At 44.3% G+C, this 27,962-nt stretch overlaps 1 protein-coding gene across 3 annotated transcripts in view; it reads left to right on the top strand.

Moving 5' to 3' along the window:
* RASA3 (RAS p21 protein activator 3) overlaps positions 1 to 27,962 on the top strand; it is a 277,547-nt gene that overhangs the window by 179,268 nt on the left and 70,317 nt on the right. For all 3 annotated transcript variants that reach the window (XM_034758104.1, XM_034758102.1, XM_034758103.1), the window contains exon 5: positions 16,872 to 16,948. In XM_034758104.1, coding sequence (XP_034613995.1) covers positions 16,872 to 16,948 — 77 coding nt within the window. The remainder of the gene's footprint in view (positions 1 to 16,871; positions 16,949 to 27,962) is intronic.

Consider the following 27,962-nt stretch of genomic DNA (forward strand, 5'->3'; position numbering starts at 1 on the left):
GGGGGGGGCGGAGTTGGGGCGGGGCTGGGGGCGGGGCTGGGGGCGGGGCCGAGGCCCCTGGGGGTGTCCTCCATTTGGAGGCACAAAATATGGTAACCCTAAAAAACTGTTTCTCTGTATTACAATAGCTGGGGATTGTGGAGCTAGCAATGCATAGGGTGTAGCGTGCATGAGCTTGACATTTAGAAAGTCCTTCCAAAAATCACAGAGGGTGCAACCAGAATTTTCCTAAGGAGGGGCCCAAGTTACCTACCAAGTAACAGAGGTGTACGGGGTTAAAAGTCTATATCAGTACATGTTACACAGAATATTAAAGTACAAAATCTAGGTGTCCGGGTGTGACTGCAAGGATGTTGATCACATTCTCTACTGAGATAGGCTGACTGCGATGCACTGCTAGTAGTGCTAATCCAGTGAGCTGATTTTCTTCCACAGTTTCTGAAATAGCTCTGATAGCCTCAGCTGTGTTTTAACATTAAACAGAAGCACATCCCAAATCGGAGCTGGCAATGAGCTATTCTGTATTATATTTTTTGTCCAGGTCTTCACAATACTGCATGTGTGACAGTCTGTCCAATATCTATCTCTCAAGGAAGCTGCTAGTCTGTGTAAAACAATGTTTTTGAAATTTGCATGTGCAAATAATTTCTTCTTCGCGTAATGGTCCCTATGTGGATTCCAAATGTGGATACACATGCGCGCCATGCACCGGAGCCAGAACTGTTCATAGTAATGTCCGTTGAACTGCACGTGCGTTATGCATCAACCGTGTGGTACGTCCAAGGCTTTAAGAGGCTGTGTGGGTCAACACCACTCCAGTTTCTTTTTACCACTGTGTGGCCAGAGTCGGAACCCCGGTTCCCCGTGCTCTTAGTTTGCTAAGAGAACTGTTCTTCATTCATTGTACATAGTTTTTTCTCTAGTTGTATATAGTTGTCTGTTAATTCTTAGTTAGGTAGGTTATCTTTGTTGGACTTCTTCCCTTGCAGCGACTCCTTCTCCAGCCCGAGGACTATGCCCGAGCAAGCTGGCTTCAAATTCTGTCCCTTGTGCCCACGCTCCTTCTCTGTGAGTGAAGAGCACCAATGTTGTCTCTACTGCTTGGGTAAAGCCCATATTGCCTCCCACTGCTTCATCTGCCACTCCTTTCCGGCTTGAACTCGTGAAGCCAGGGAACTTTGCCTCCGCAGGTACCTCATGGAGGAGGCAATGTGCCCATGTGCACAACTGGATCTGGAGCCTGTGGATTCGACGGCCCAATGCTCCACGCCAGCGGTGTGCACCTATCTTGGTCCTTCCCAGCTGGCAGTGACGGCACCACCACAACTGACCAAGACCCATTGTGCTCATAAGATGCACAACCATGGGCATAAAGGCGGTTCACCGACGAGGACTGTCTCTAAACGCAGTGTTGCCTCTCTGAGCTATACTTGGTCACATGAGAAGTCACACATTGATCCGGATGCTCCAGCATCGAAGAAATCCAGCTCAGACCATAAGTCGAAGCACAGTGCTCCATCGGTCCTGCTACTGGCTGCAATGACTGGTCCACTGCCGTCCACTCTGGCTCCGTCCACTACTCCAGGACTGTCTGGACTTGCACATCCAATCCTGCATACACTGGGATGCCAGTCCCCTCTCACGCTGACGGCTGAACTATTGTTACCGCATGATGGCTCCCCTCCACGCTCCGGGCCTCCGCTCGCTCCCAGACTGCCGTCTCCCATGGATGAACCGCTTCTCCTTCAGCCTCCTGTTCTGCTCTGCCTCTCCCCACCAGGCCCTTCCACGGAGGAACCTCTCTTGCTCCTGGACTGTCCACCTTCGGTTCACCCCACACCGCCAGCTCCAGCTGTCCCGATGGCTCTGCCCCCCCCGAACCCCTCTTCTGCTTCTGAGTGGTCCTCTGAACTGGATTCTACCTTTTTGCACGCGTGGTCATATAATCATATAATCCATATAAGCCACGGCGCCATCCATATCAACCACTCTACCTGTGGTACCACTACCTGCGGGCACTGCCGATGCCCGGCAAACCCTATGCTTGGCCCTACTGGGCACTTGTGACCCCTACCATGACCGTGGGGAACAACCACACCCTCACCACCAGCTGTCCCCTACACACAACGTCCCTCCCTCCATCTGTGTGGAGCCCCAGGAATTCCGGCACTGGCAGTACCATCAGACTCTTCGGTCCCTACTTGCACCACCTCCTCCCCAGATAATGTGCTTATTCTGCCCTCCTGCCCCCCCCCCGCCCCGATGACCGTCTCCTTCATTGCATGGCTATGGCCCTCAACCTGACTGTGGAGAACATACAGGACCCCCAGATCCAGTTCTGGACAAACTGCAACCCCCCGGACCTTCCTGCAGCACCCTGCCTATTCATGAGGCCATTTTACAACCAGCCCAGACAGTCTGGCATACCCTGGCTTCTTGTGCCCTACTCTCAAGTGGGCAGAATGTCATTATTTCGTCCCCTCCAAAAGGACTGACTTCCTTTTTACCCACTGCCTCCTAACTCTCTTGTAGTCCACATGGTGATTGAACACACCAGACAGCAGCATTTTAAATCTACTTCCCCCTCCGCTCCCCAATCGTGCCACCAAGAAGTTAGACCTGCTAGACCACAAGACCTACTCTTCTCCGGGCCTCCAATTCCAAATTGAAAGCTACCAGGCCATCCTGGCCACGTGCGACTTTCTCTTGTACTTGAGGTTCACAGACTTCAAAGCCTTCCTCCTTCTGGAGAAGCAGCAGGACTTCCACCAGTTTCTGGATGAAGGCAAGTTGGTTGCCCAGGTGACTCTCCAGGCGGTGGTTGATGCTGCTGATACTGCATCCTGCTTTCTGGCCTCGGGATTCCTGGCTACAATCTAGCAGATTTCTGAAGGTGGTTCAGACTATGCTTGAGAACTTCCCCTTCCATAACAGCAAACTGTGTAAAGACAAGACTGATGAGTCCCCATCCTCCCTTAATGACTCTCATGCCATCCTCCCATTATTGGGTATATAGCCTCAGCTGCAACCCACAGGCAACAGAGATCATCCTTCAGATCCCACCCTTGTGCCACCTATCAGCCATATCCTCAGTGTCCCCCAGAACCATCTCAGTATCACCAGCCTGCTGCCTGTGCTGCTTCTGCTGTCCCACAACCATCCTCTAAACAGTCCTTTTGACTATTTCCCCGAGACTCGTGAACCCTCCTCCCAACCCCCACTCCGATTGTTTTTCAGGTGTCATCTCGCTCTTTTAGCACATGTGATTACCTCAGATCACTGGGTGCTCGACATTGTTCATCAGGACTACCTCATAGAATTTCTCTCCTTCTCTCCCCATTATCGTCCCGTGGAGCTTTCGGGAGATCCCTCCCAATACCATCTTCTTCAAGAGGAATCGTGTGCCCTCCTCCACAAGGGTGTCATACAACCTGTTCCATAGCACTACCACGGCCGTGGTTTCTACTCCCCTTACTTCCTTGTACCGAAAAAGGGAGGAGGTCTCATTCCCATTTTGGATCTTCAGTTGCTGAACAAATTCATCCACAGATTCTGCTTCCGGATGGTCACGCTCCCCATCATCATCCAGTCACTTCCCCCTGCGTCCTGGTCCGCGGCTCTCGATATGAAGGATATCCTTCATATCCTTATTTCCATGTGGACAGCCACCCTGCTCATGGCAAATTCCTTGGCTTCATGGTGGGCTCTTCCCACTACTAATTCTGGGTCCTCCCTTTTGGGATTGCCACCGTCCCCTGTGTCTTTACGAAGGTTTTCACCATCGTGGCAGCCCACATGCGTCACCTGGATCGCTCTGTGTTTCCCTATCTGGACGACTGGCTCCTTGGGTCACCATCCTGAGCCCACCTTCTCACCACCATGTGGACCCTATGCACGCTCCTTGACACCTTGGGGATCTGTATCAACGAAGAAAAATCGGTCCTCACCCCTACTCGCATGCTTGCTTTCATAGAGGCTCACCTGGACTCTGTCGCAGCCCAAGTCTTTCTTCCCTCAGACCCTTTCGCTGCTCTCACCGCTCTCGTTGCGCGGCTTCATCGTTGTCCACACACCTGAGTCCGTCAGTGCCTCTCCTTCCTTGGCCATATGGCGGCCTGCACCTCCATCACGCCATATGCCTGCCTCTATATGCGTTGCCTTCAACTGTGGCTCCACTCTGTCTACGATCCTCACTCAGTCAGACAGCCTCGGCAAACCAATCTTGATCCCTTCCTCTGTCCTCGCCTCTCACCTGGTTGTGCAGCCCATCAGCAGTCTTAGCCAGCGTCCCTTTCACATACACCCCTACCCCATACCACCCTCACCATGGATGCCTCACTCATTGGCTGGGGCGTTCATCTGGACGGTCACACAGCTCAGGGCCTCTAGTCGCTTAGGGAGGCATAGATGCACATCAGCATCCTACAACTCTGCGCTGTCTTCCCTGCCGAGGTCTCCTACTCTTCCTCCAATCGCAGCATGTTCAGTTACTGTCCAACAACATGACTGTGGTTGTCTATATCAACAAGCAGGGTGGAGCCAGATCCTCCTCCCTATGCAAGGAGACTTGGTACCTCCAGGACAGGATCACTGTGCATGTTGTTCACCTCCCAGGCACCAGTGACTCCTTGGCAGACATTCTCAGCCGTTCCTTCCATGTCAGCCAAGAGTGGGAACTCCACTACCCCACTCTCTGGTATCTCTTCCAGGGAATGCTGCACTGGGACTTCTTTTCGACCCTGGATAACTACAAACTTCCCCTCTTTTTCTCCAGGGGTGCTCTCAGCCCAGGCCCTCCTCCCATGGATCACCGACCTCTGTTATGCCTTTCCATCTGTCCCTTTGCTTCCCCAAGTCCTGCACAAGGTCTGCTGTGACCGGGCAATGCTCATTCTAATTGCCCTCTCCTGGCCTCGCCAGTATTGGTACACAGATCTCCTTCACCTCTCTGTTCACCCACCAGTCCGTCTTCCGGTCCTCCCGAATCTCCTCATGTAAGCACGCAGCTGCCTGCGTCACCCCAGCCTGGGCCCTCTCCATCTCACGGCCTGGTATTTGGATGAAGTTCATGCATAGATGACTCCTGCTCTGCCCCCATCCATGACCTCCTTACACAGAGCCGATGCCCTTCCACTCAGGCCTGTTATCAGGCCAAGTGGCATTGTTTCACTATGTGGGCGCGCCATCACCATCACTCCATCGACTCCACTTCTATTCCTGTTCTCCTAGACCACCTCTGCCAGTTGGGCCTCTCCCACTCCTCCATCCATGTGCACCTGATGACTATTAGCGTTTTTCTTCCCCCTGTGGATGGCTCCTATGTCTTCACGCACCCAACCACCTCCCACATCCTCTGTGGCCTTCTCAACGCTTTCCCCACTGTGCATAAATCTGCCCGCTCCTGGGACCTCAACCTTGTTCTCTCTGCCCTCACTAAGCCAACCTTTGAACACCTGGCAATCTGCTCCCTCGCCCACCTCTCCATAAAGTGATCTTTCTTGTGGCCATTACCTCCGCATGGTGAGTTAGCGAACTTGCTGCCATAATGGCAGATTCACCATCTTCCACAAAGACAAGATGTCCCTCCACCTCTATCCCAAGTTCCTACCCAAGGTGGCCTCCCCGTTCCACCTTAACTAGTGCATGCACCTCCTGATCTTTTACGCTAACCCATACCCCTCTCCCAGTGAGCATGCATTCCAGGCTCTCAATGTTCGCTGGGCATTGGCTTTTTATCTCCAGTGCACCTGCGCCTTCTGAACATCTTCTCTTCATCGCCATCGTGAAGTGCTGCCGGGGTCGTGCCCTCTCTTCACAGTGACTCTCCAAGTGGATCACCCATTGCATCATGGACTGCTATATGGTCTCCTAAGTCACCCCCCGCTCTCAGAGTAACGGCCCACTCTGCCCGGGCATATACTGCAATATCGGCCTTTCTGGCAGATGTTCCCTAGAATGACATTTGTAAGACAGCCACTTGGGCTTCTGTTCACACCTTTTCCACCCATTACGCCATCACCCCCGCCTTGGCGTTGGATGCCTCTGTCAGCCAGGCCGTCCTTCAGACTGTCTCTTCTGGTAAGACCTCGCGCCCACCTCCGTTTGGAATCCACATAGTGACCATCACTCGAAGAAGAAAAGAAGGTTACTTACCGTAACTGGAGGTTCTTTGAGATCCGTGGTCCCTATCTGGATTCCAATCTCACGCTCCAGTTCCCTCTTATCAGGAAGCAGAGGAGCCCAGAGCAGAGAGGATGGAGCCTCTTACAGCCTCTTAGAGCCTCAGATGCACCACATGGTCAACATATGACGCACGTGCAGGTCAATGGACACTACTATGAACAGTTCTGGCGCATGGCGCACATGCGTACCCACATTTGGAATCCAGATAGGGACCACACATATTGAAGAACCTCCAGTTATGGTAAGTAACCTTCTCTTACATATGCAAATTAGATTGCTTGGATTAAGGTTTTATGGCTCTGATTTATGAGATAAGGTTCTTTAGGCCTCTGGGGTGGAAGTTGAGGATAACAGAGGCTAGTAAACTGATTTGAAAAAAGATTGTATATAATAGTATTGTTCAAATGATGTATAGAATTATCTGCTGTGTTAGACATTGCTAGTTTCAAATATAACGAACGCATTGTGCAGCGTCTGCATTCATTATGCTCAACTCCTCTCTTTGCTAGGTTTCAGAGTAGCAGCCGTGTTAGTCTGTATCCGCAAAAAGAACAGGCGTACTTGTGGCACCTTAGAGACTAACATTTATTAGAGCATAAGCTTTCGTGCATCCGAAGAAGTGGGCTGTAGTCCACGAAAGCTTATGCTCTAATAAATTTGTTAGTCTCTAAGGTGCCACAAGTACTCCTGTTCTCTTTGCTAGGTGCATGTAAATAGGTTCAGTAAAGTTAATCATTGGCAAGTGTCACAATGCCAGCATGTGCAATATATTGTAACCGCAGGCTATTCAAAAATTAAAAGAAGAAGCTGTTTCCAGTTTTATATTAACTTTCTTTCCACCGCACCGGAAATAAATGGGTGTGACCCTTTCATCTCTCAAAAGTGGCTCTCTTTTAGTTGTTTTGAAGAGATAAGAAATATGTTTTGATGCAGTTGCAGATGACTCTGAGTTATATGCTCACCAAGTGTAAATTTCACAGAACTAGCTTGTTTAAGAGAACCAGGTAAATAGAACCAGTTAGTGACCAGATCTTTCATTGTGACAAGACTTCTGTCTGTCCAGATTTGTACTCAAATTTCTAAGCACTGAACAGCAAGACTATAGATCTCTCCTTTTTTAATTTTATTTTTCTGGTTTATTTTTTACTTTTTACAAGCTAGACTGAAGCATGGTGTGTAATGAGGAGCACCTGTTCTTGATAAGAAATTTCCATTGTTTCAAAATAGTATACTTGAATTTTATGTCTGAAGAATGCTCTGTCTTGGAAATGAAAACCAGGTGCTAAAGTCCTCATTACGTACCTGTCCATTATCCTAGGGAGAGCCCCTTCCTAACTGTCCACCAGTGCTGCTGTGAGGGGACTCCAAGCTTCTGATGCTCTGAAATCCCAGGGTGTTTCAAGCTCCTGGAGCCTGAACGGAGTCCAGCCACTGCCCTAATCTTGGGGTCTCTAGGGACACTCACATAGTGTAGACCTATCTGGCACCCCTCCAAGTGTCAGAACCTCTTGTCCAGACGCTAGCCTGTCTGGACGCAGCGCTTCACCCTTCAGATTCCCTGGTACTTAAACATGCCCCTTTCCCAGAGCTCCACCAAGGGTGTGGCGCTTCTGGTTACAGTTTAACTCTCTATATGGGGCACATGGTAGTTGTGAAGCAGTCAAAACACACACTTTACCCAGTCTTAACACCTTTGTGCTCTTAAGTACAGATCATACAAAACAATAAGTATCTGAAACTGCAATATCCCTCATTTTCTATCTCACTGTTATCTTGTGAGCTCTTGGGTAACCATCTTGAGTCCAGAAAGATAGGGAGGCAGGGTGTCACATGGTGAATGATCTCTCCCTCATGTACTGGAGAAAATGGACCCCAGAACAGACTGGCCTCTGCCCTTTTAAAACCTTTAACCCCCATGTGTCAGGTGGCACCCTTGCCATTTACTCCATATGAGCACAAACTCTGTCAGTTGACTTTGTTGCCAAGTGGACTTCCCCCTGCTTACCCTGTTTTTCTGGGCAAGGACCAATCTTTTGTCTACAGTGAATAGATTTCCAACAATTGGGTGTTCAAGAGTCATTATTGTTCTTTTGCCACCAGCCATGGAGACCATACAGACCAGAGAGAGAGAGAGAGAGAGAGAGAGAAGGCGAGAGAGAAGGCAAAAGTCTGCACGTTCCAAATGGAGTTTGTAGCCTGACAGGCGCAAAGGTTCATAATCTTGCACAGATTTCATAAATTGTATAGACTTATGCCCAATTCATCACAGCACCATGTAAAAATATTTAACTAAAGGGAAAACACATCCATTGGCAGGATCTGAATGTGTTGAGGTGCTATTCCTCTTCCTTAAGAGAAACAGGAAAGCTAACATCGTGCCATTTGAAGATGTTTTGCAGTTTCTTAGCAATTGGGAAACATCTTATTCTTATCTATTAAATTGTACATTTGGAGACCAACCAGACCTCTGCAAGATGCCCAGCATCTCTAATTCCATAATGAAGTGTGTTACAGCTTGTGTGCCTGCACCCTCAACAGGCTGGATTTGTTATGTTACAGACCTATTGTATATGATGTAGGCTATATAGTAAGACCTCTTGTGCATCCCAAATTATGCCCCAATATTTTATTTTGTTGGTGCAGCTCAGCTATGAAATAGCTAGGGACTGGAAGTGGAGTCCTCATCTAATCAAATGACCCGTCCAAGACAGACTGTTAGCTCAGGCTGGTGAGCTCCAACAGGAGAAAATGTTTGGCTATGGTTGCACACCTATGGTAAACTATAGTCCAGTTTCAAAGCCTCTGATGGCGGTGGCAGTGCTAATTATGGGAATTCTGAAAACAAAATGGAATGCTCGAATATCAGTCATTTTCCTGTCCATACTAGAGATGCTCTTTGTTTCTTTGTGGAGCTCTTGTGGCTCAGTTCTGGACAAAACACTGTATCAGTGGCTCTCTCCTGATATTCTGAAAGTCAGGGAGGAGTTTGCCCCCTTTGTCTCTTCCCTAGTTTTCTCTCACTCGCACAGCTGAATTGATTTAACTGTTTTTCTCAGAAGAGGGAGCTGCATGTGGGTGACCCCTGAGCAACTCTCTGCTTAACTAGTTTGTTTCCACTGCCAGGCACCAAAGTTTGGGAAAGAAGACATGCAGACAAAAATAGTTTAGATCCCTATAGTGAGCCAAGTTTCTGTGGTCAATGATATTTATAAAGTGCCTTCCATTATATTTTATTAAGTGGAAGTTTCTGCTTAAAAAGTGGAAGTCAAATCCTAGTGAGGCAAATAGAAAGGAGCATAAACGCTGCCAAATTAAGAGCAAGAATGTAACAAGAAAAGCCAAAGAGGAGTTTGAAGAACGGCTAGCCAAAAACTCCAAAGGTAATAACAAAATGTTTTTTAAGTATATCAGAAGCAGGAAGCCTGCTAAACAACCAGTGGGGCCCCTTGATGATCGAGATACAAAAGGAGCATTTAAAGACGATAAAGTCATTGCGGAGAAACTAAATGGATTCTTTGCTTCAGTCTTCACGGCTGAGGATGTTAGGGAGATTCCTAAACCTGAGCCGGTTTTTGTAGGTGACAAATCTGAGGAACTGTCACAGATTGAAGTGTCACTAGAGGAGGTTTTGGAATTAATTGATAAACTTAATGTTAACAAGTCACCGGGACCAGATGGCATTCACCCAAGAGTTCTGAAAGAACTCAAATGTGAAGTTGCGGAACTATTAACTAAGGTTTGTAACCTGTCCTTTAAATCGGCTTCTGTACCGAATGACTGGAAGTTAGCTAATGTAATGCCAATATTTAAAAAGGGCTCTAGAGGTGATCCCGGCAATTACAGACTGGTAAGTCTAACGTCGGTACCGGGCAAATTAGTCGAAACAATAGTTAAGAATAAAATTGTCCGACACATAGAAAAACAAACTGTTGAGCAATAGTCAACATGGTTTCTCTAAAGTGAAATCATGTCTTACTAATCTATTAGAGTCCTATGAAGGAGTCAACAAACATGTGGACAAGGGGGATCCAGTGGACATCATGTACTTAGATTTCCAGAAAGCCTTTGACAAGGTCCCTCACCAAAGGTTCTTAAGTAAAGTAAGTTGTCATGGGATAAAAGGGAAGGTCCTTTCATGGATTGAGAACCGGTTAAAAGACCGGGAACAAAGGGTAGGAATTAATGGTAAATTCTCAGAATGGAGAGGGGTAACTAGTGATGTTCCCCAAGGGTCAGTCCTCGGACCAATCCTATTCAACTTATTTATAAATGCTCTGGAGAAAGGGGTAAACAGTGAGGTGGCAAAGTTTGCAGATGATACTGAACTGCTCAAGATAGTTAAGACCAAAGCAGACTGTGATGAACTTCAAAAAGATCTCACAAAAGTAAGTGATTGGGCAACAAAATGGCAAATGAAATTTAATGTGGATAAATGTAAAGTAGTGCATGTTGGAAAAAATAACCCCAACTATACATACAAGATGGGGGCTAATTTAGCTACAACAAGTCAGGAAAAAGATCTTGGAGTCATCGTGGATAGTTCTCTGAAGATGTCCGCGCAGTGTGCAGAGGCGGTCAAAAAAGCAAACAGGATGTTAGGGAACATTAAAAAGGTGATAGAGAATAAGACTGAGAATATATTATTGCCCTTATATAAATCGATGGTACGCCCACATCTGGAGTACTGCGTACAGATGTGGTCTCCTCATCTCAAAAAAGATATACTGGCACTAGAAGAGGTTCAGAAAAGGGCAACTAAAATGACTAGGGGTTTAGAACGGGTCCCATATGAGGAGAGATTAAAGAGGCTAGGACTCTTCAGCTTGGAAAAGAAGAGGCTACGGGGGAATATGATAGAGGTATATAAAATCATGAGTGATGTGGAGAAAGTGGATAAGGAAAAGTTATTTACTTATTCCCATAATACAAGAACTAGGGGTCATCAAATGAAATTAATAGGCAGCAGGTTTAAAACAAATACAAGGAAGTTCTTCTTCATGCAGCGCACAGTCAGCTTGTGGAACTCCTTATCTGAGAAGGTTGTGAAGGCTAGGACTATAACAGCGTTTAAAAGAGAACTGGATAAATTCATGGTGGTTAAGTCCAGCAATCTGGTTCCATTTTGGTTTAGGTAGAGCCCATTATTTCTGTATAGGCTCCTCCTTTCCCAAAAGGTTCCCGAGTTCCTAAACCCCTCCTCCCTCCACCATCGTCTCATCCACACATTGAGACCCTGCAGTTCTGCCTGTCTGCCCCTGTACTTGGAACAGGAAACATTTCAGAGAATATTACCATGGAGGTCCTGGACTTCAATCTTTTACCTAGCAGCCTAAATTTGGCGTCTAGGACGGGTGGGCAAACTTTTTGGCCCAAGGGCCACATCTGGGTATGGAAATTGTATGGCAGGCCGTGAATGCTTCATGAAATTGGGGGTTGTGGTGCAGGGGTTGGGGGTGAGGGCTCCAGTTGAGGGTGCTGGCTCTGGGGATGAGGGGTTGGGGTTGCAGAAGGTTGCTTTGGGCTGGGACTGAGGGGCTCAGAGGGCAGGAGGGGGATCAGTGCTAGGGCAGGGGGTTGGGGCTCGGAGGGTCAGGGGTCCAGGCTCCGGGTGGTGCTTACCTCAAGCAGCTCCCAGAAGCAGCGACATGTCCCCGCTCTGGCTCCTGCGTGGCCAGGCGGCTCTGTGTGCTGCCCCATCCGCAGGTGCCTCCCCTGCAGCTCCCATTGGCCGTGTTTCCTAGCCAATGGGAGCAGCAGAGGCAGCACTCGGGGCCAGGGACAGTGTGTGGAGTCCCCTGGCTGCCTCTACATGTAGGAGCTGGAGGGGGGACATGTCGCTGCTTCCGGGAGCCATGCGGAGCAACAGCACGGAGTGGGGCAAGCCCCGGACCCTGCTCCCCGGCGGAAGCTTGAGGGCCGGATTAAAACATCTGAAGGGCCATAGTTTGCCCACCTCTGCTCTAGGATCTCTGTCCTACCTTTCCCTATGTCCATTGGTATATGTACCATGACCACTGGCTCCTTCAAGCACTACACATAAGCCTATCTAAGTGTCTGAAGAGATCTGCATGGAATCCCCCATAACTATTACCTCTCTCTTCCTAATAACTGGGGTTCCCTCCCGTAGACAGGTTTCCTCAGTGTGAGAGGATACCATGATATCATCTGAAGGGAGGGAGCCAACTATGGAATCATTTCCCTCCGCTACACTTTGATGTTCTTCTTCCCTGAGACTTCCATCCTCCTCAACAGCACAGAGGCTCTCAGACTCAGGGTGAGACCACTCTACTGTACCCTGACAAAGTCTTCTCTATGTACATTGATCGGTCTCCCTGAGCTCCTCCAGTCCAGCCACTCTGGTCTCCAGAGCCCGTACTCAGTCTATGAGGGCCACAAGCTCCTTGCACCAAATGCACACATACACCACCTGCCCACAAGGCAGGTAATCATGCATGTTGCAGTTAGTGCAATAAACTAGATAGCCCTCACTCTGCTGCTAGGCATATGTCAGAATCCTTTGTCCACAAGAGCCCAGGTGTGGTCCAGAGGTTTTTCCTGTACATCAATGATTTTTAACTCTTGCCTTAACAATCACAGTAGGTAAAAGCAAAATGCAGTTCCATGTTTGAGGTAGCTTAGACATTTTATAGTCTAAGCTTGACCATTGTATGTTAGGAGCCAAATTCTGTATAGCACATAATCTTACCTAGAAAAATCCACTGGTAATTGTCCCTCTGATATTTAACTCTGAAAAATGCATGATGGTTCTGGGGATGTTTATTATGGGGTATCACCATTTCATTTCAGCTGGTAGAAGAAGCCCAAGCTAGTAGGGCTCAGCTTGGCAATATAAGATCATTTATAGGATAAGCTGTGGTTTGTGTGTTTTTTTTCCCTTTTTTACACACTGTGTTTAAAATTAAACCACAAATTTGCAACTGCTGGAAACATAAGATGCATAAGTAGCATTTATATAATTTTGGTTGTTTTACATCTGTCTTTTGATATATCTCAGTCTGTAGTAACTAACGGTTACATTTCCGGCTGAATTAAAATGGGCAATGAAAGATTTTCCCTGAGTCACTTAAAAACAGTACCTTATTCTATTTTTTGCTTTACAAGTTTATGGAATTTGGTCTGTCCTTTAGAGGAAAAACTAAAGTTATTTAGTTCTAATAATATAAAGTAAAATTCTGCCTTTGAATAATTACACACAATTCCTATTGTGTTATCCAGTGAGAGCTGTGCACCTGTAAACAGCAGCAGAATTTGATCATTTAAATAATGTAATGACTCTTTACAAAGAGTGGTTATACAGTGTAATATTTTGTACTCTTTTAGCAATATCACTATTTTTTACTTCCACAGCTCTGAATATTACTGTTTTCTATTTGCGTCCTGTCATCGTTGCTGCTGCTTCCCTACAAGAAGCTCAATCTGCTGACTATTTTTTTGAATGAAGAATTGAGACACGAGACCCAGTTGGTCTCATTATGGCGTTCCAGACCATTCCATTGTTTGTGAAAAATGAAGTGCTGATCAGCAGTTAAATGAATATGTGTTCCATTTCCACCTGTTCAGCAGAAACAGTATTTCTAAATGTTGGTAAAGGGTATATTAGTAAATGTACTGGTTTCCAGGAACAGAGTGGACTGGAATATTTTCTGTACAAATGTATTCAGTGACTAATATAATCAACTTCAGAACTGTCCAAGCCTCTAAATTTCCATGTATAATTGTTCACTGAATAGAACTTGAGAGGAAGGATAGACTTGTGGCGACGTCACTGGACAGGGACATGGAATATCTGAATTTCGTTCCTGGCTCTGTTACAAATATTCTGTGTCAACTTGAGCAAGACAGTTAGTTAATTTCTCAGTGCCTTAATTCCTACTCTGTAAAAGGAGGATAAATGCCTCTTTTCTTCCATGCTTTCTGTCTGGTCTATATTGACTGTAGGGGCTGTCTTTGTTTGTGCACCTAGTACAACTGGGCCTCTCAATACTACCATCCTAATAATAGCACGTCCTTTGTCTATTCATTGTCAGGAGACAGGCAAGATGACAACTTTCTGATTCTTTAGTGGCTTAAATATATTTTTAAACTGGTGATTTACACCCCTTTTTAACTATTAAATGGCTGGATTATAACATGAATTTTAAACATAAATTGCTGTCTTCTCTTTAAAAGACTTATCCAGTACTCTGCAGGCCAGCCAAATGGCAATGCTCATGAGTCAATTCATTCAGATGGGTCCTTGTGTTTTGCTTCAGGGCATAATTGACATGGGGAAAAGCATGCTGTTTACACAGGAACTGTATCTCTGAATTAAATATCCAGGCATATTAGCACAGCTTCACATTAAGGTACACACCCACACCTGAGCTTGGTAACTGGAAGTAATGAGGTATTCTGGGAATAATCACAGGACTGCCAGTTTAAGTGATGCCATGACCTCTGAGCTGCTGTTCAAAGGTTTGTCGCTCTTCAAATGTCTGACTTTCTCTCATTCTTTAGAAAAGAAAAACAAAGAAGAGCTAATACAACGTTTGGGGTCTTTCCTTCTTAGAGACTGTAGTTTAGTTTATTAAAATTTCATAGAAGTGGGGGAAATATGTAAATTGCCATTAACTTTGAGTCAACTATTTAAAGCTAAAAATTTCTAAAATAGGAAACTGCCATCTTCTTTGTGGAATTCAGACTTTTTGATGTTTTGAACCATCACAGTAAGTAAACCTCTCATTCCATTCATGTTCACTTGCACATTTTGAAGAATTCTGTTCTTTCTGTTCAGAGACCAATCTCAGCAGTGCCTGAGGTTACCAGAAATGTTTCTGTAAAAACATCAAGTAAACATATTGAGATTTTCTGTGGAAGGGACATGTTCTCTAGTACTCTTAATTCCTTTAAAGATAACTTATTGCTGTTTGTTGTAGCTATTAATTTGTACTGAGGTAGCACATAAAGCACCAACAAAGGATTGTGGCCTGACTGTGCTACACACTGTACAAGCACATGGCAAAGCAGCAGCCTCTACCCTCGAGAGCTCGCAATCTAAATTGTGACAAACCACAACATATAGATGAAACAAATGGGGAAGGGAGAACAAGGTAATAGTAAAACAAGAAAACTGTCATACAAGAAGCTCATTACTTGTATAGCCATTGTCCTCTATGTGTTTTATAGGCACTGTGTCACAATTGAGTCTTAAGGAAGGATTTTAAAGGCGGTTAAAATAATGGCTTTGCAGATTTTTGCAGGAATTTTTTCCTGCTAATAAGGGTTGGCTTGGGGTTGGGAGACACTTCTGTACTTTCTGAGGGAGAAACTGATTGGAGGATGTTGATGTTGAAGGTTGGGTACTTGACAGAATGAGGGAGGGATCCACGTCACAATAGATCAGGTAGGTAAAGTGAGGCTAACATGTGAAGGGCCTTAAAGACAAAGACAAGAAGCTTCTATTTGTGGAGTAAGAGGAGCCAGTGGGTTAGGAAGCAAGAAGGGGGATGAGTGTCAGAATGATGATCCATGAAGATTTTAGCAGCAGCAGCAGAAGCTTCTTGAAGGACGGGCATGTTTGTAGGCAGGAGGTTGCAGTAGTCATAATGGAAGGTGAGGTCCTGAGCACAATTTTTAGTGGTGTGGACAGAGAGCCAAGATCAAATCTTGGAGGGCTCATGAAGGACAAAGCAACAAGATTTCGATACAGCCTGGATGTGTGAATCAAGAGAGAGGTCTGAGTCAAAGATGACTCCAAGTTTACAGGCCTGAGGAACTAAGAGGGAGGACGGTGGTGGTTTCCATGATAATGAAGAATGGAGTGAGAGGAAGGTTTTTGGAGATGAAAAATCAAGTGTTCAGTTTTGTCCATGTTGAATTCAAATTGATGACTGGCCAGTTACGTGATGTCAGCAAGACAGGCCAAATCATACAACATTTTCGACTTTATTGTACACACGGTAAAGACAGCTGCTGAATTTTCTTCAATAAAACCATAGGCTCATGTTTAAAGACATAGTAATGGTTACTAAGATGAGTGCTTTCTTATATGATTATATATTATATGAAAGTACATTTTTGGCCTGAGTTACGGTACTGTATAACTAACATTGTGACTGTAATGACTGGAAAACTTTGTGGTGATAGATGATTTAAAAACTACTAATGTACTTAGCCTTTGTATTTTTGTTTAGTTTCCCTGCCTAGTACCTCTTCTTCTTTTGCAATTTATAATAGATTGCACATGCAGGTCCATAATTTTGAAAACATAGGGTTTAGGCATATCCAGTTATCATACATTAATGTGATATTATTCTTGACTGGTGAGGTGCAGAATCTGTGCTTAAACTTTAAAACATTAAAATTAGATAAAGCTGCAATGAAATATTTTTAGTGTCAGGTTAGTCACTCAAACCAGAGAATCTGTATTGCTCAATTACTATAATATACAGAGGTAAAGTAAGGGACAGATTTTTATGGACTGAAGTTGAATTAGGAGGTTTGCAGGCTGATTTCACTTGACTAGTAAAAAATATTGCTGAGACTGTATACCTATTTAGTTAACTAATAATTAAACTATTTTTGAAATTGCAGATGGTGACAGACTTGCCTGTTTTTAAGCTGAAATGTTGTGGTTGGCTATATAATGCTGTAATTTTCATGTTGCATTATGTCATTCTGTATTTCAGGGAAAGGTACACCTAGAGCTGAGACTGAGTGAAGTTATAACAGATACTGGTGTCATTTGCCATAAGCTTGCAACACGGTAAGATCTGAAATGTAACTATAGAACGATAACGGTAACTTGACAATGATTTGCACTTTTTAAAATTAGTAAAAATACTGTGTTATGAAGGAATATGTCAAATGGAAACAGTTTATAATACAGCATTTTTAAAAATTACTTTAAAGAACCAAATCACTTATTAAAATTGAATATTTTTGAGCTCTAAACTTTAAATCGCCTACTTCTTTATTTGAGATTTGCTCATCAATTTATAGGTTGCATTATGTTTTTTCCTGAAAAGACCCAAATATATGTTAGGTGGTTGTCTCTATTACTTTAAAATTTAAACAATCACTTATCTCAACTGTAGGTGCAGTATAAATATTAGAAACACCACAAAGGATATCATAAATGTCCTTGTACTTTAATAGGATTATAACCACCAAGTGCCTTCACAACATAACCTGCATAGTGACAGATCGTTACATAACGTGTATCGTGATCAAAAGTCCATCAGCAATTATAACAGCAAACTAACAATCAGCTACCCCAGTTCTCACCAACTTCTCCCTGGAAAAACCCAGAAGAAATGACTTTTGCAATAAATGCTCTGAGGCTAATAAGTTTGAGTTCTGTCAGACCCCAAAGCAAGTGAGTGGAGTGAGTTCCAAAATCCCTCTTAGATTATATTTACACTGGACCTGAAGTTGTAGTTTCTAGCTCAGGTAGATATACCTGCAATAGTTCAATCAAAGCTAGTGCACTAAAAATAAAAGAGTAGCTACAATGGGCAGGGCTAGCTGCCCCAAGTATGATCCCATCTGAAACCCTAGCTATGAACGCGGGCAGCTAGCATGTCCTGTTGCTTGGGCCACTTTGACTACATTTCTTTGTTTAGTGCACTAGCTCTGATTGAGACTGGAAATTATACCTCCAGCTCCCTAGAATACCCACAGAGAGCCCTTGTGAGTAATTCCCTGCGTTTTAAACCCAGGGACTGCTAGCTTGAATGCCTCTCCGGATTCCAACTGCTGCAGTATCACTCAGAGAAGCAATCTTTCAAATAGTCAGGGTCCAAACCACTTATGCTGTTGATGCTGTGAGAACTTTTTAGTGATAGCATCCGAGATCTTAACTGTCGTTATATTAGGGCAAACACAGATAATGAAAGAAACGCCAACTCCCTGCTTCCACTTAAGCCTGGATTTTTTTTTTTTAATAACTTTGCTGAAACCAGTCTTGTTGGGTTAATGGCCCAAATAAATGATTCATTTTATTGACATGAGAAAGGAGAGTGGTCTCTTCTTTAAACCTCTCAAATGTGTTTCGATGCTTGCTTTTCCTGAGGCGGAACTAAAGTGTGGTAGGATGGATTTTAAAAGGGCTGGCTCCATAACAAGTCTTTTTCCCAAGGAGGAAAAGCTCTTAACAAAATTAGCTGGCTTGAATGTGTATTTAGCAGAATATTTTTATCCTCTTTCAATGTTCTTCTCTTCATTTGCTCCCTCAATTTCTCACTTTTCAGTCCAACATGCAGCCTGCTTTCATCAGCTTATTCTCTTCCAGTCACCCTTGTCTTGTTTCCCCATTCACCCATTATTTACTTTTTTCACTTGGAGCTATAATCACAGATTCAATATTAATTAACCTAATGATTTGATTTAAAAGGCCCCGTTTATACTTTAGCTGTCAACCAGACTTATTACCGAACAGTGAAATGGTTGGCTTGAAATGTTAGTAACCATGGCAGCTGGGTGTTTTGCCCTTGCCAGGAGCCTAGGGCTAGCACATGGCTATCATCCTGTAAACATGCTGTAACAATGTTCTTTGCAACATAGACAGGACCTTACTCATGCCTGAGTGACCAGATTGGTTAATCCTTGTCCTTCCCAGCGCGGTCGGTAATAGGACATCCCAGAGTACGCTGCCCTAGGTGCTGCTATTGCCTTTTAGTGCATGTCTTTTGGCAATCAGGCCTATGCTGAGGGACTATGGGATAGCTGCCCAGATTTGCCCCCGCTTCCCCAATACATGGGTACAAACATGGTGAGGCAGCGATGTGTAAACTGACTGACACAGGTAGGTGCTTTGCATCAGATTTCCCTTCCATTCATCAGTGAAATCGGACCTTTAACATTGTAACAAGGTTACAATGGGAAATTGGTCATTGCCTTTCTACTTATTGTTCAGGTCTTGTACTACCAAGAAGCTGTATATATGTGAGGTATAAGCAGCAGCATCTTACATGCCAACAGGGGTATGGAATTTCCTTTCTAATATTCATCTGAGTGGACAAGTTTTAAACCCCTATTCAAATCTTTGTTTATGTGACCTTGGATTTAAGACTATTGCTTTTGTTGGACACTGAAAATATTTTAAATTGGTTTGTGAAGCATTCTGTAACCTTGATTCTCAAGGTATTGTTCAATAAATTGTATGTATTAGCTCAACATTCAGAAATCTTTAGTTCCTAACCTCTGAGCCCTTGATAACAGATCACAGCTCCCATGACCCAAACTACAATTTTAAAACCCACTGGCCCTCAAAACAAAACCTGTAAATAGGAATCTAAGGAAAGTTTTATTCTACTGATGGTCCTTCCCACTCTCCTGCTATTTGCTCTGTAACCGATCTGAGCATGCCATCCGTGCTCTGGCTGAGCCTTGGAAGTGCCCCAGTATGTTGTTCACTACTGTGAGTGGGCGTGGAGGTTTGGAGTTTAGAAGGGGAGGCAGTGAAGATGAGCATGTGGATAAAACACTTAAAATCCTTTGGTACAGTTTATGATGGCCGAACATGTCATTAGAGGAGGGAAAGAAAGCAAGTGCAGAAGGAAAGGAGAGATGATTAGATCAGAAACAACACTGCAAAATAGTCTGGAATTTTTCATGCAGTATCTTTTTAAATGATTGTTTTAGCTAGATATATAAAGCCCTTGCAGATTCCTGCTATGTGACTTTTCCACCAGCTGACTCCTCGCTCACTCAGGCACAATTTGATTCTAGCCATATAAGGAGAGAACACAGTAATTGCTTAACAAAGAAATCTCCTCCTATGATCTGTGTAGATGGAAAATGCCAGAGGAAGGACGATGGAGAGGGAAGGGAGGGTGGAACCTTCCTTTTATGAAATAGTTCATGAATGAAAAGTAGAGACTCAATGAAATAGAAGAATGGAACTACCATTATAGATCTGTCAAGGCTGTTGGCTTTGTTATGAATAGGACATGGAAGTGCTTAAAGCAAGGTTGAGATTGTACTTTTAGTCAGCAAATAAGATAAAGCTCTCACATGTGAAAGAGAACCTAAAATGATTACATCTGGCATTTTTAAGCAAATCACATTTTAAAGCTTTTCTCATGCCTTTTATTTCTTTTATTTCAGCTTTTTCTTTAGTGCTAATCATCATTTTGTATTATCCCTACACATGCTGTACAGTATTCTGCAATAGCCAGACTCTGTGAGATCAGATTGACACTCCAGGCTTTCTCATTTAACTCTTCATTTCCTGGCTTTTGTGGATTTAATTGAAACGCCAATGTTGTTTAACAGGATTGCTTGTAGTTTATTATTTTTAACAGTAGTATTTAGAAAATAGAAACTGTCCTGAAATAACTGGTTGGAGCTATTCTAGAAATACTCCTATATACTACATAGACCAGAACAATCCAGATTTTCAGTTTCCCAGGAGACGAAAGGCTGCATCCAGTGGGCCAAATTTTCAAAAACATTTGTGATGTGAGCAAACTTTCTGTACCCCCAACAGTGCCTGTTGTCAAAAGACAAATACATGTTTGTGCCGGCAGACTGAAAATTAGGCTTGGCCAGAGACCTGATGTACCCTTTTTACCCACTGAGACAAACCCACTGGCACGAGGAAATAAAGATCAGTCTCTTGTCAACACACCTCATGTCCGTCCCCTGTTACACTTGCCTTCTGCCTTTGTGCGCATTGCCACTGCCGCCACCTCTAGTTTTCCCGGGCCTGAAAGCAGCTGGGGCCTTGGTCTGCTGGAACACACCATGAGCATCAAGCTGGACAGGTGCATTTTATCTAAATAAAATGTCAATGAAATGGATCATTAGAAGTGCTATGCACTGAATATTTAAACAGTAGGGAAAGAAAATAAAACCCATAAAGCACTTTAGGCTTTCTTAGCTTCTGCAAAGGAAACAAAGAAAACGTGTAACTTCTCCCCTGGAAGCATTCAATGCTGTCATTTAGCCCTAAACCACTAAGCTGTTGTGGTTTATCAGCGTTCGGTGGTGGCTCTGGCAACTGCCACCACACAATCTCCCAGGCTGGATCTCTGTCACAGAGATTAGAAGGAGAAGCATTAGTGGATTAGAAAAATACAGATTCAGACACTGTGCTAGGCTGGCGGTGTCCCCAGTCGCTTTCCCTCTAAATGAATAAGAACTCTAACTTATGCTCCCATGCTGCTCTAGGGAGTTATTCATCACCCCACTGTGGACTTGCAGTGGGCTCTGAAGGAACTGGCTTTGTTTGAGGGAGTTTTCAGCCAGCATCTTGCTCCCTCCTAATCCAACCCTCAGAGACCTAAACCATAGGTTCATCCTATAAAGAGAGTGTGAGGCTGCAGCCCATTCAGCTATGACCCTGGCCTGCGTGCATAGTGCAGACTCACTCCCCCAATGAAAAATAAAACATGCATAAGGCTGTGTGGCCTGCTCCGTTCATGTCACATTAATATGTACTAACTACTGTTGTACACACATTGCACAGCACTGTATGCCAGGCAAAAAGTGTGTGCGCGTGCAATAGATCCTGGCATTCCTCACTCCCTTTCCCTCCCCTTCAAAAATCTCTGGCCCCTTCCCCCTCTCCCCCCACACACACACACAACAGTCCCTGTTCCTCAGCACACATTTAGTTGCCGTTTTTTCCCTGTTGGCAGTGGCTGGCCCAGTGGCCGTCGAAAGGAGGATTGGAGAACTTCTTTTTGTCTGCCTGTCCAGAACTTTGAGGAGCATGTGTGCAACCAAGTCCCATAAGCACATCCTATTCTGTTCTGGAAAAAGGTGGTGTGCACTTGTCCCTGAGGCTATGCCTCTTCACCACCACTTAGTGTGCACAGGTGTCTGGCTGCATGCAGAGCCTCTTTGAAAATCCCATATGCCAACACCTCTTGTTTGCTTCAGGAAATACAGAGGCTATAGGACTCAGTATATGATACTCCAGTTTGGTCCAAGTGGCCTTTCTCCTTGATCAAACAGTTCAATGGCGCATTCTGGGACCTGGAGTTATGTCCATCTGCATCTTAATAGAGGAGGGGGGCAGTAGGTTCCATTGTAGACATACATGAGCCTCACTTTGGCCACACCAGTAGAGACAGTCAAAAGTAATACTTCTGACTTCAAAGGTTCCAATGGGAATTAGGCATTTAAGTCTCATTGAAGCTGCATGGGAGCTAGTTTCCCAGCTCCCTTTGGCTTCTTTGAAAATCCCAGCCCATGTCTGTAATTATTTATTTAAATGTCTGTATTTATTCAGCGTCCCCAGATTGCTCCTTCAAGTGTTAACATTCATCATGCCTTGTCTCTTAAGTTAAAAAAGCCTGAAAACATCTGTTCTTGGAAAGCTTTTTCTTCTGCTTCTTTTGTTCTTTTCCAACAACAAATTTGTACAGCTGAGTTGTAGCTCATGAAGTGTGTTTATAAATGACAATGCTGACAGACTTAACTTGTGTGGCATTAGCAGCCACGGCTGCTTTTTATATATAGCAATAACAAAGTCTTCCAATGACTAACTCAGAGATCTGCAAATCCATTAGTAATGCTCAAGTTTGGTTGGTAAATTAAGCATTTATAACCATGGTGTGGAGGCTTTCTGCATTAATTTATGAATGCTATATGTGCTCTGTGATTGTCTGAGCGCTATAGGGGATAGATTCTGACTGACTATATGGAGCTAAGGCCTGGTTGCACTTAAAAATTAGATCAACCTAGCTACGTTGCCCAGGTTGTGAAAAATTTTGCACCCTGAGCTTCGAAGTTAGGGCAACCTAACTCACAGTGTAGAGGCGGCTAGGTCAATGGAAAAATTCTTCCATCTACTTAGCTCCTACCTCTTGGACAGGTGGATTAACCCCTTCCATCAAGGTAGGAAGCATCTCCACAACAGCACTACAGCAGCCAGGGGCGGCTCTAGCTTTTTTGCCTCCCCAAGCACGGCAGGCAGGCTGCCTTTGGCGGCATGCCTGTAGGCGGTCCCGTGGCTTTGGCATACCCACCGCCGAATTGCCGCCGAATCCACGGGACTGGCGGACCTCCCGCAGGCATGCCACCAAAGGCAGCCTGCCTGCCGCCCTCACAGGGACCAGCAGGGCGCCCCCCACGGCTTGCTGCCCCAGGCACGCGCTTGGAGCGCTGGTGCCCGGAGCCGCCCCTGACAGCAGCACAACTGCAGCACTGAAGCTGTGCTGCTGTAGTGTAGACGTACCCTAAATCAAAAGAGTCTGTTAGGAAAAACAAGCAGGAAATGAGACAGTGACTAGAGATAAGACACCTCTGGGGCAAACACTTCAAAGGTCGTTAAGAGACTTATGGCTGGGCTATTAATTGGGGAGGTCCCACCTGCTGTGGCTGAACCAAAGTTAAAAGGCTTATTTTGCCAGGGCTGGGGGTGGGGGTGTCTAAGATCAAAAGGATACTAACCGGTCATAAAGTCCCTCTCTAGAGAGCAACATCGTGGTGGGATCAGTTGTCAGGCACAGTGTGGGGAAACAGGCGGAGACACAGAGAGGCTCCAGAAGGGAGTCTAAAGAAATTGGGCTACCTGGCTATCATGGAGGGTAAGCTGCAGATAGATATCCCTGCACATAGACTGTTCTTGTTCTCTTGTGCTCTGTAGTGTTCCTACTAAGAAGGAATGATACTTTATTCTGAAAAAGTTTTATGGTTGCTGTACCATTGGTCACAGCTGCCAAGGGCAAAACTGCGGGTAAAGAAGCTAAGACAGATCTGCTGAGGTAATCACAGTTAGCACACAAGTCCTGGTCTGAGTGGCAGAATTGCATGATTCTACCCTGAGAGAGGTGACAGCTTGAGACTTGTCACCTGTGGGGATGTACTCTAAGACCCAGAGAGGGGACTGCAGTGCAGCTAGCCTGGTAACTGTGACACATGGTATTTTAGTGCTTTTAAGTAAAATTAAAACACCTCCCATTCATCCAAATGCTTCCTTTTATTAATAAGCATTAGTTCCTCCTTTTATGGGTTGTGGCATGACTAATTTGCTTTCATACAAATACCTATCTTTGTCAGATACTAGGACAAGTAATGTGACTGTAAAATCTGGGTTTAATTAAAAAGAAGACTTGGAGCTGAATGTCATCTGTGTATCAATGACACTGCAGGCTCAAATGTGTCTGTTTCCTCTAGAGGCTTTATTTGCACATTGACAGATGTAAAAACGGGGAGCCCAGCCTTCAGGGAGGACAGCTACTCAAAATTTGATATAACAAAACTTTATATGCTTTATATATGGGTCACTAGAACAGGAAATAACAATATTATCTTTCTAGTTTTCCATTGGATAGTTATTTTTTTTAAGTGTCATTGCTAGAGCATGAATATTAGTTTAAAAAACAATGCCAGACTGCAATTACTTAGGAATGTGGGAAGTAGATACTGTAGGATATATCGATACATACACTTTTTATTCTCTCAAATAAATTGCCACTATGAGTCATGCAGGCATACAGTGCACAGCAAATCCATTCTGAGCTCACTTTCTCAGGGTCAAATAAAGTCTATTTTCCTACATAAGATTTGAGCTGAATCAGTACAAAAATAATGGTGATGCCGAATGGGACGTAGCCAGGTTAATGCGTGCATCACTCAGTGCTCCTAGCCGCATTTGCAAGGATTTTGTCTTTTGTCTGTATCCACTAAAAACTACTAATAACATAAAGCAATCTCAGGGTTTCACTTTCAATAAACGTAAGCATCCATTAAAATGTGTCACAACCTTCCCTTTCATGAGAGCATGCCCTACATCAGTGCTCCACCGACCTCTGGGGTTCCACAGACTATGTCTAAGGGGTCTGTGAAAAGTGACTATGGAAAATAAAGTTTCAGATCCCAGAACAGGCATTCAGTTTTTCTGATTAATCAAAAGTATGTCCGTACCCCCACCTACAGGTCATAGTCCAAAAGTGTTGTCATTACCATAGAAGCCCACAATTTATTGCCCTTTCTCATACTGCTTCAAATGCCATGTGTAACATTATATTTGAATTCTATTCAGTCAGCCTTCAGTTTAAGACTTCTATGGTAGGGGTCCGCAGACCACAGTTTGACTTTCCAAAGGGGTCCGCACCTCCGTTTGAAATTTTTTAGGGGTCCGCAAATGAAAAAAGATTGAAAACTACAGCCCTACATCAAAATATGCCTTTTTCTTTCATTTTGCTGCAGAACTGCACCTTGGGCTTGTTTTTAATCTTGTGTGTTTCATAACCAATTGAAAAAAACACTTGATCTGAGATTAAACCAGATAGCATCTGGTGTCTGACAGTGCAGAACTGAAGTACTGTGAAAGAAGTCCTTTCCAATCCAAGCTATGCGGGATAGAATATGGAGCTGGAGGAGAAATGCACATCCATAGTAAGATAAGGGCAGGTCTACACTAACCCCCCAATTCGAACTAAGGTACGCAACTTCAGCTATGTGAATAACGTAACTGAAGTTCGAAGTACCTTAGTTCGAACTTACCTCGGTCCAGACGCGGCAGGCAGGCTCCCCCGTCGACTTCGCGTACTCCTCTCACCGAGCTGGAGTACCGCAGTCGACGGCGAGCACTTCCGGGTTCGACTTACCTCGTCCAGACAAGACGCAATAAGTCGAACCCAGAAGTTCGATTTGCTTGCCGCTGAACTACCGGGTAAGTGTAGACCTATCCTAAGAGTTTTCTTCCCTGCCACCCAGCCAAGCCCTCTCCTTCCCTTTTCTATCGTCCCTGAAAGCTCCACCATCTTGCCCATTCTGCAGGTTGAATTAAATTCATGCTCCTCATCCTCTCCCTCCAGGCTTCCCACCCCTACTTTTATCTCGTCTCTCATTTCCTCCTGTTGCCTGTGCTCTTGCCAAGCCTCCAATCTAGTGTCAATCTTCCTTTTCCCAGTTTTGTATCCAGTCCTCCTTCGATGCCACCCCCTTATGCTTGAAACTCTTTCCTTTTCCTTACATTCCAGGCAAACATCCTCTTATTCATAACCCTAATTAAAAGTACACTGCTTCTGTTAGGCCTTTCAGCAATAATCCACCCCAAGCAGAGACTATTTTAAAGCCTGCACCATGGTGAGATCAAGCCATCATCTGAACGGCTTGTGCATTATGTGTAAGGCTGCATTTGGAGTGCTAGACAGGAACTGGTCTATTCTAAGGCAGTCTATTTCAACACTAAGTGCCAATGTTATTTAAATAACTTGAGTGTGCTTCCTGTTCTATGCAGTAGTTAACATATTCAGAGTTAATAAATGAAAGTTGAATAACTCATGCATAAATCCTTTTAAGAATAAATTAAATGTAATCTCTGAAGTTATTCGGGGTGATAGGAATAGTTTATTGGGAGTGGAGGAGGGTTAATAGTTCAAATGCTAAGGCAGCCATGTTTGCTATTGATACTTGAACCGGAGAGTTCTGAGGGCAGTAGCTTGCCAGAGCACTTGTCTTTGCATAATCTCTCTAGGTTTTGCTGAGAAATAGCTCTATAAGGATTACACACTTCTTTGGCTATCTAGAATTAAGGAGTTTGCATACATACAGTTACTGAGAAGTAGTCATACATGACTCAGTGCCAATCACAGTGGAGGGAACTGCATAAGTACATGTGAAGTTATGGGTCAATAATTGCACAGCATCCTTTCACTCTCAGACAATTCTGCTGTAATAATTGGAAATAGCCAGGAAAGGGAAAGTTATGCAAAAGAAATCACTTTATTTCACATTTCCAGTTTGCAGCTCATCAACAGAAATGATGCAAATCGGACTAAATCAAAATATGATGTAAGCCCAGAATATTGCATTTTTGTGTATTAATGCACAGTTCAGTATGTAAAAGGAGAAAAGTACAATTAACTGTGTAGAATCAGAAATCCCATTAACATTAATGTTTGTACAAAACAGTTGTGGTGTTTTGCCATTCAGTTTTACATATTAACTTATTTAGGGGTGGGGAATTTCAGCCATGTGTTCCCCCTCCTTCTTCCAACCCACCTCCTCATTAAAGTTGGAGATAGACCGATTGGTTTTCAGCAGTACCATTCCTACTGTACTGTGTGTGTGTCATGGGAAAGGACATTTGAATAGTGTACCTCTGCCGGAGATCTCTGTGATGCCTTTAAGATACAGCCCTATGTTGAGAGCAGTGTAGAACAACACCATGCTTTGAGAAGCACTGAGAGGCAGAATGCTAGTCAGAGCCCTTGCTGTGAAGAGCAGACTCCCTCATGCATGTCGGGCCTGCTTGGCCCTTATTCACAGACTGCAAGTTAAGCTGCTTGCACCCTACCCATTGTACACTTATGTAGTACTAAGGACACTGTGGTCTAGAATGTGGCCACTACTAAAAATCCTATCCAAAACTTCAGTAGAAAGCAAGGAAAATGTAGGATGCTGTCACTGAAAATCAGTTTTTTAGTATCGTTTGTTACTTCTGTGTTTTACAGTTTGTAAGTGAAAAGACCGCTACTTTACAAATTGAGTCATGTGTGCAGTTTTCTTTTGCCACTCATTACTGAAAATATACTGAGTTGCTGTATCCTTTACCTGCAGTTTGTGTCATAACTAATGGCAAGTAAAGGGATCTTTTGAATTCCTTTTGCGTGTAGGTAGTTAGAAATGTGTTATGAACCCATTTAAAGAGCAGACCTGCATCAAATAGCTCTTTAATGTGTGCAATATATAACATAATGCAGCTAGGCAATTTAATCCTGGAAAAATTGTAATGTGGTTATTTTCACAGCTTCACCAGCACGTACCATGTTTATTGTTTTAATGGAACTCTCACAGGAGCAATGTTATGGGATATG

The sequence above is a fragment of the Trachemys scripta genome, chromosome 1 (assembly GCF_013100865.1).
Source record: "Trachemys scripta elegans isolate TJP31775 chromosome 1, CAS_Tse_1.0, whole genome shotgun sequence".
Lineage (NCBI taxonomy): Eukaryota > Metazoa > Chordata > Testudines > Emydidae > Trachemys > Trachemys scripta.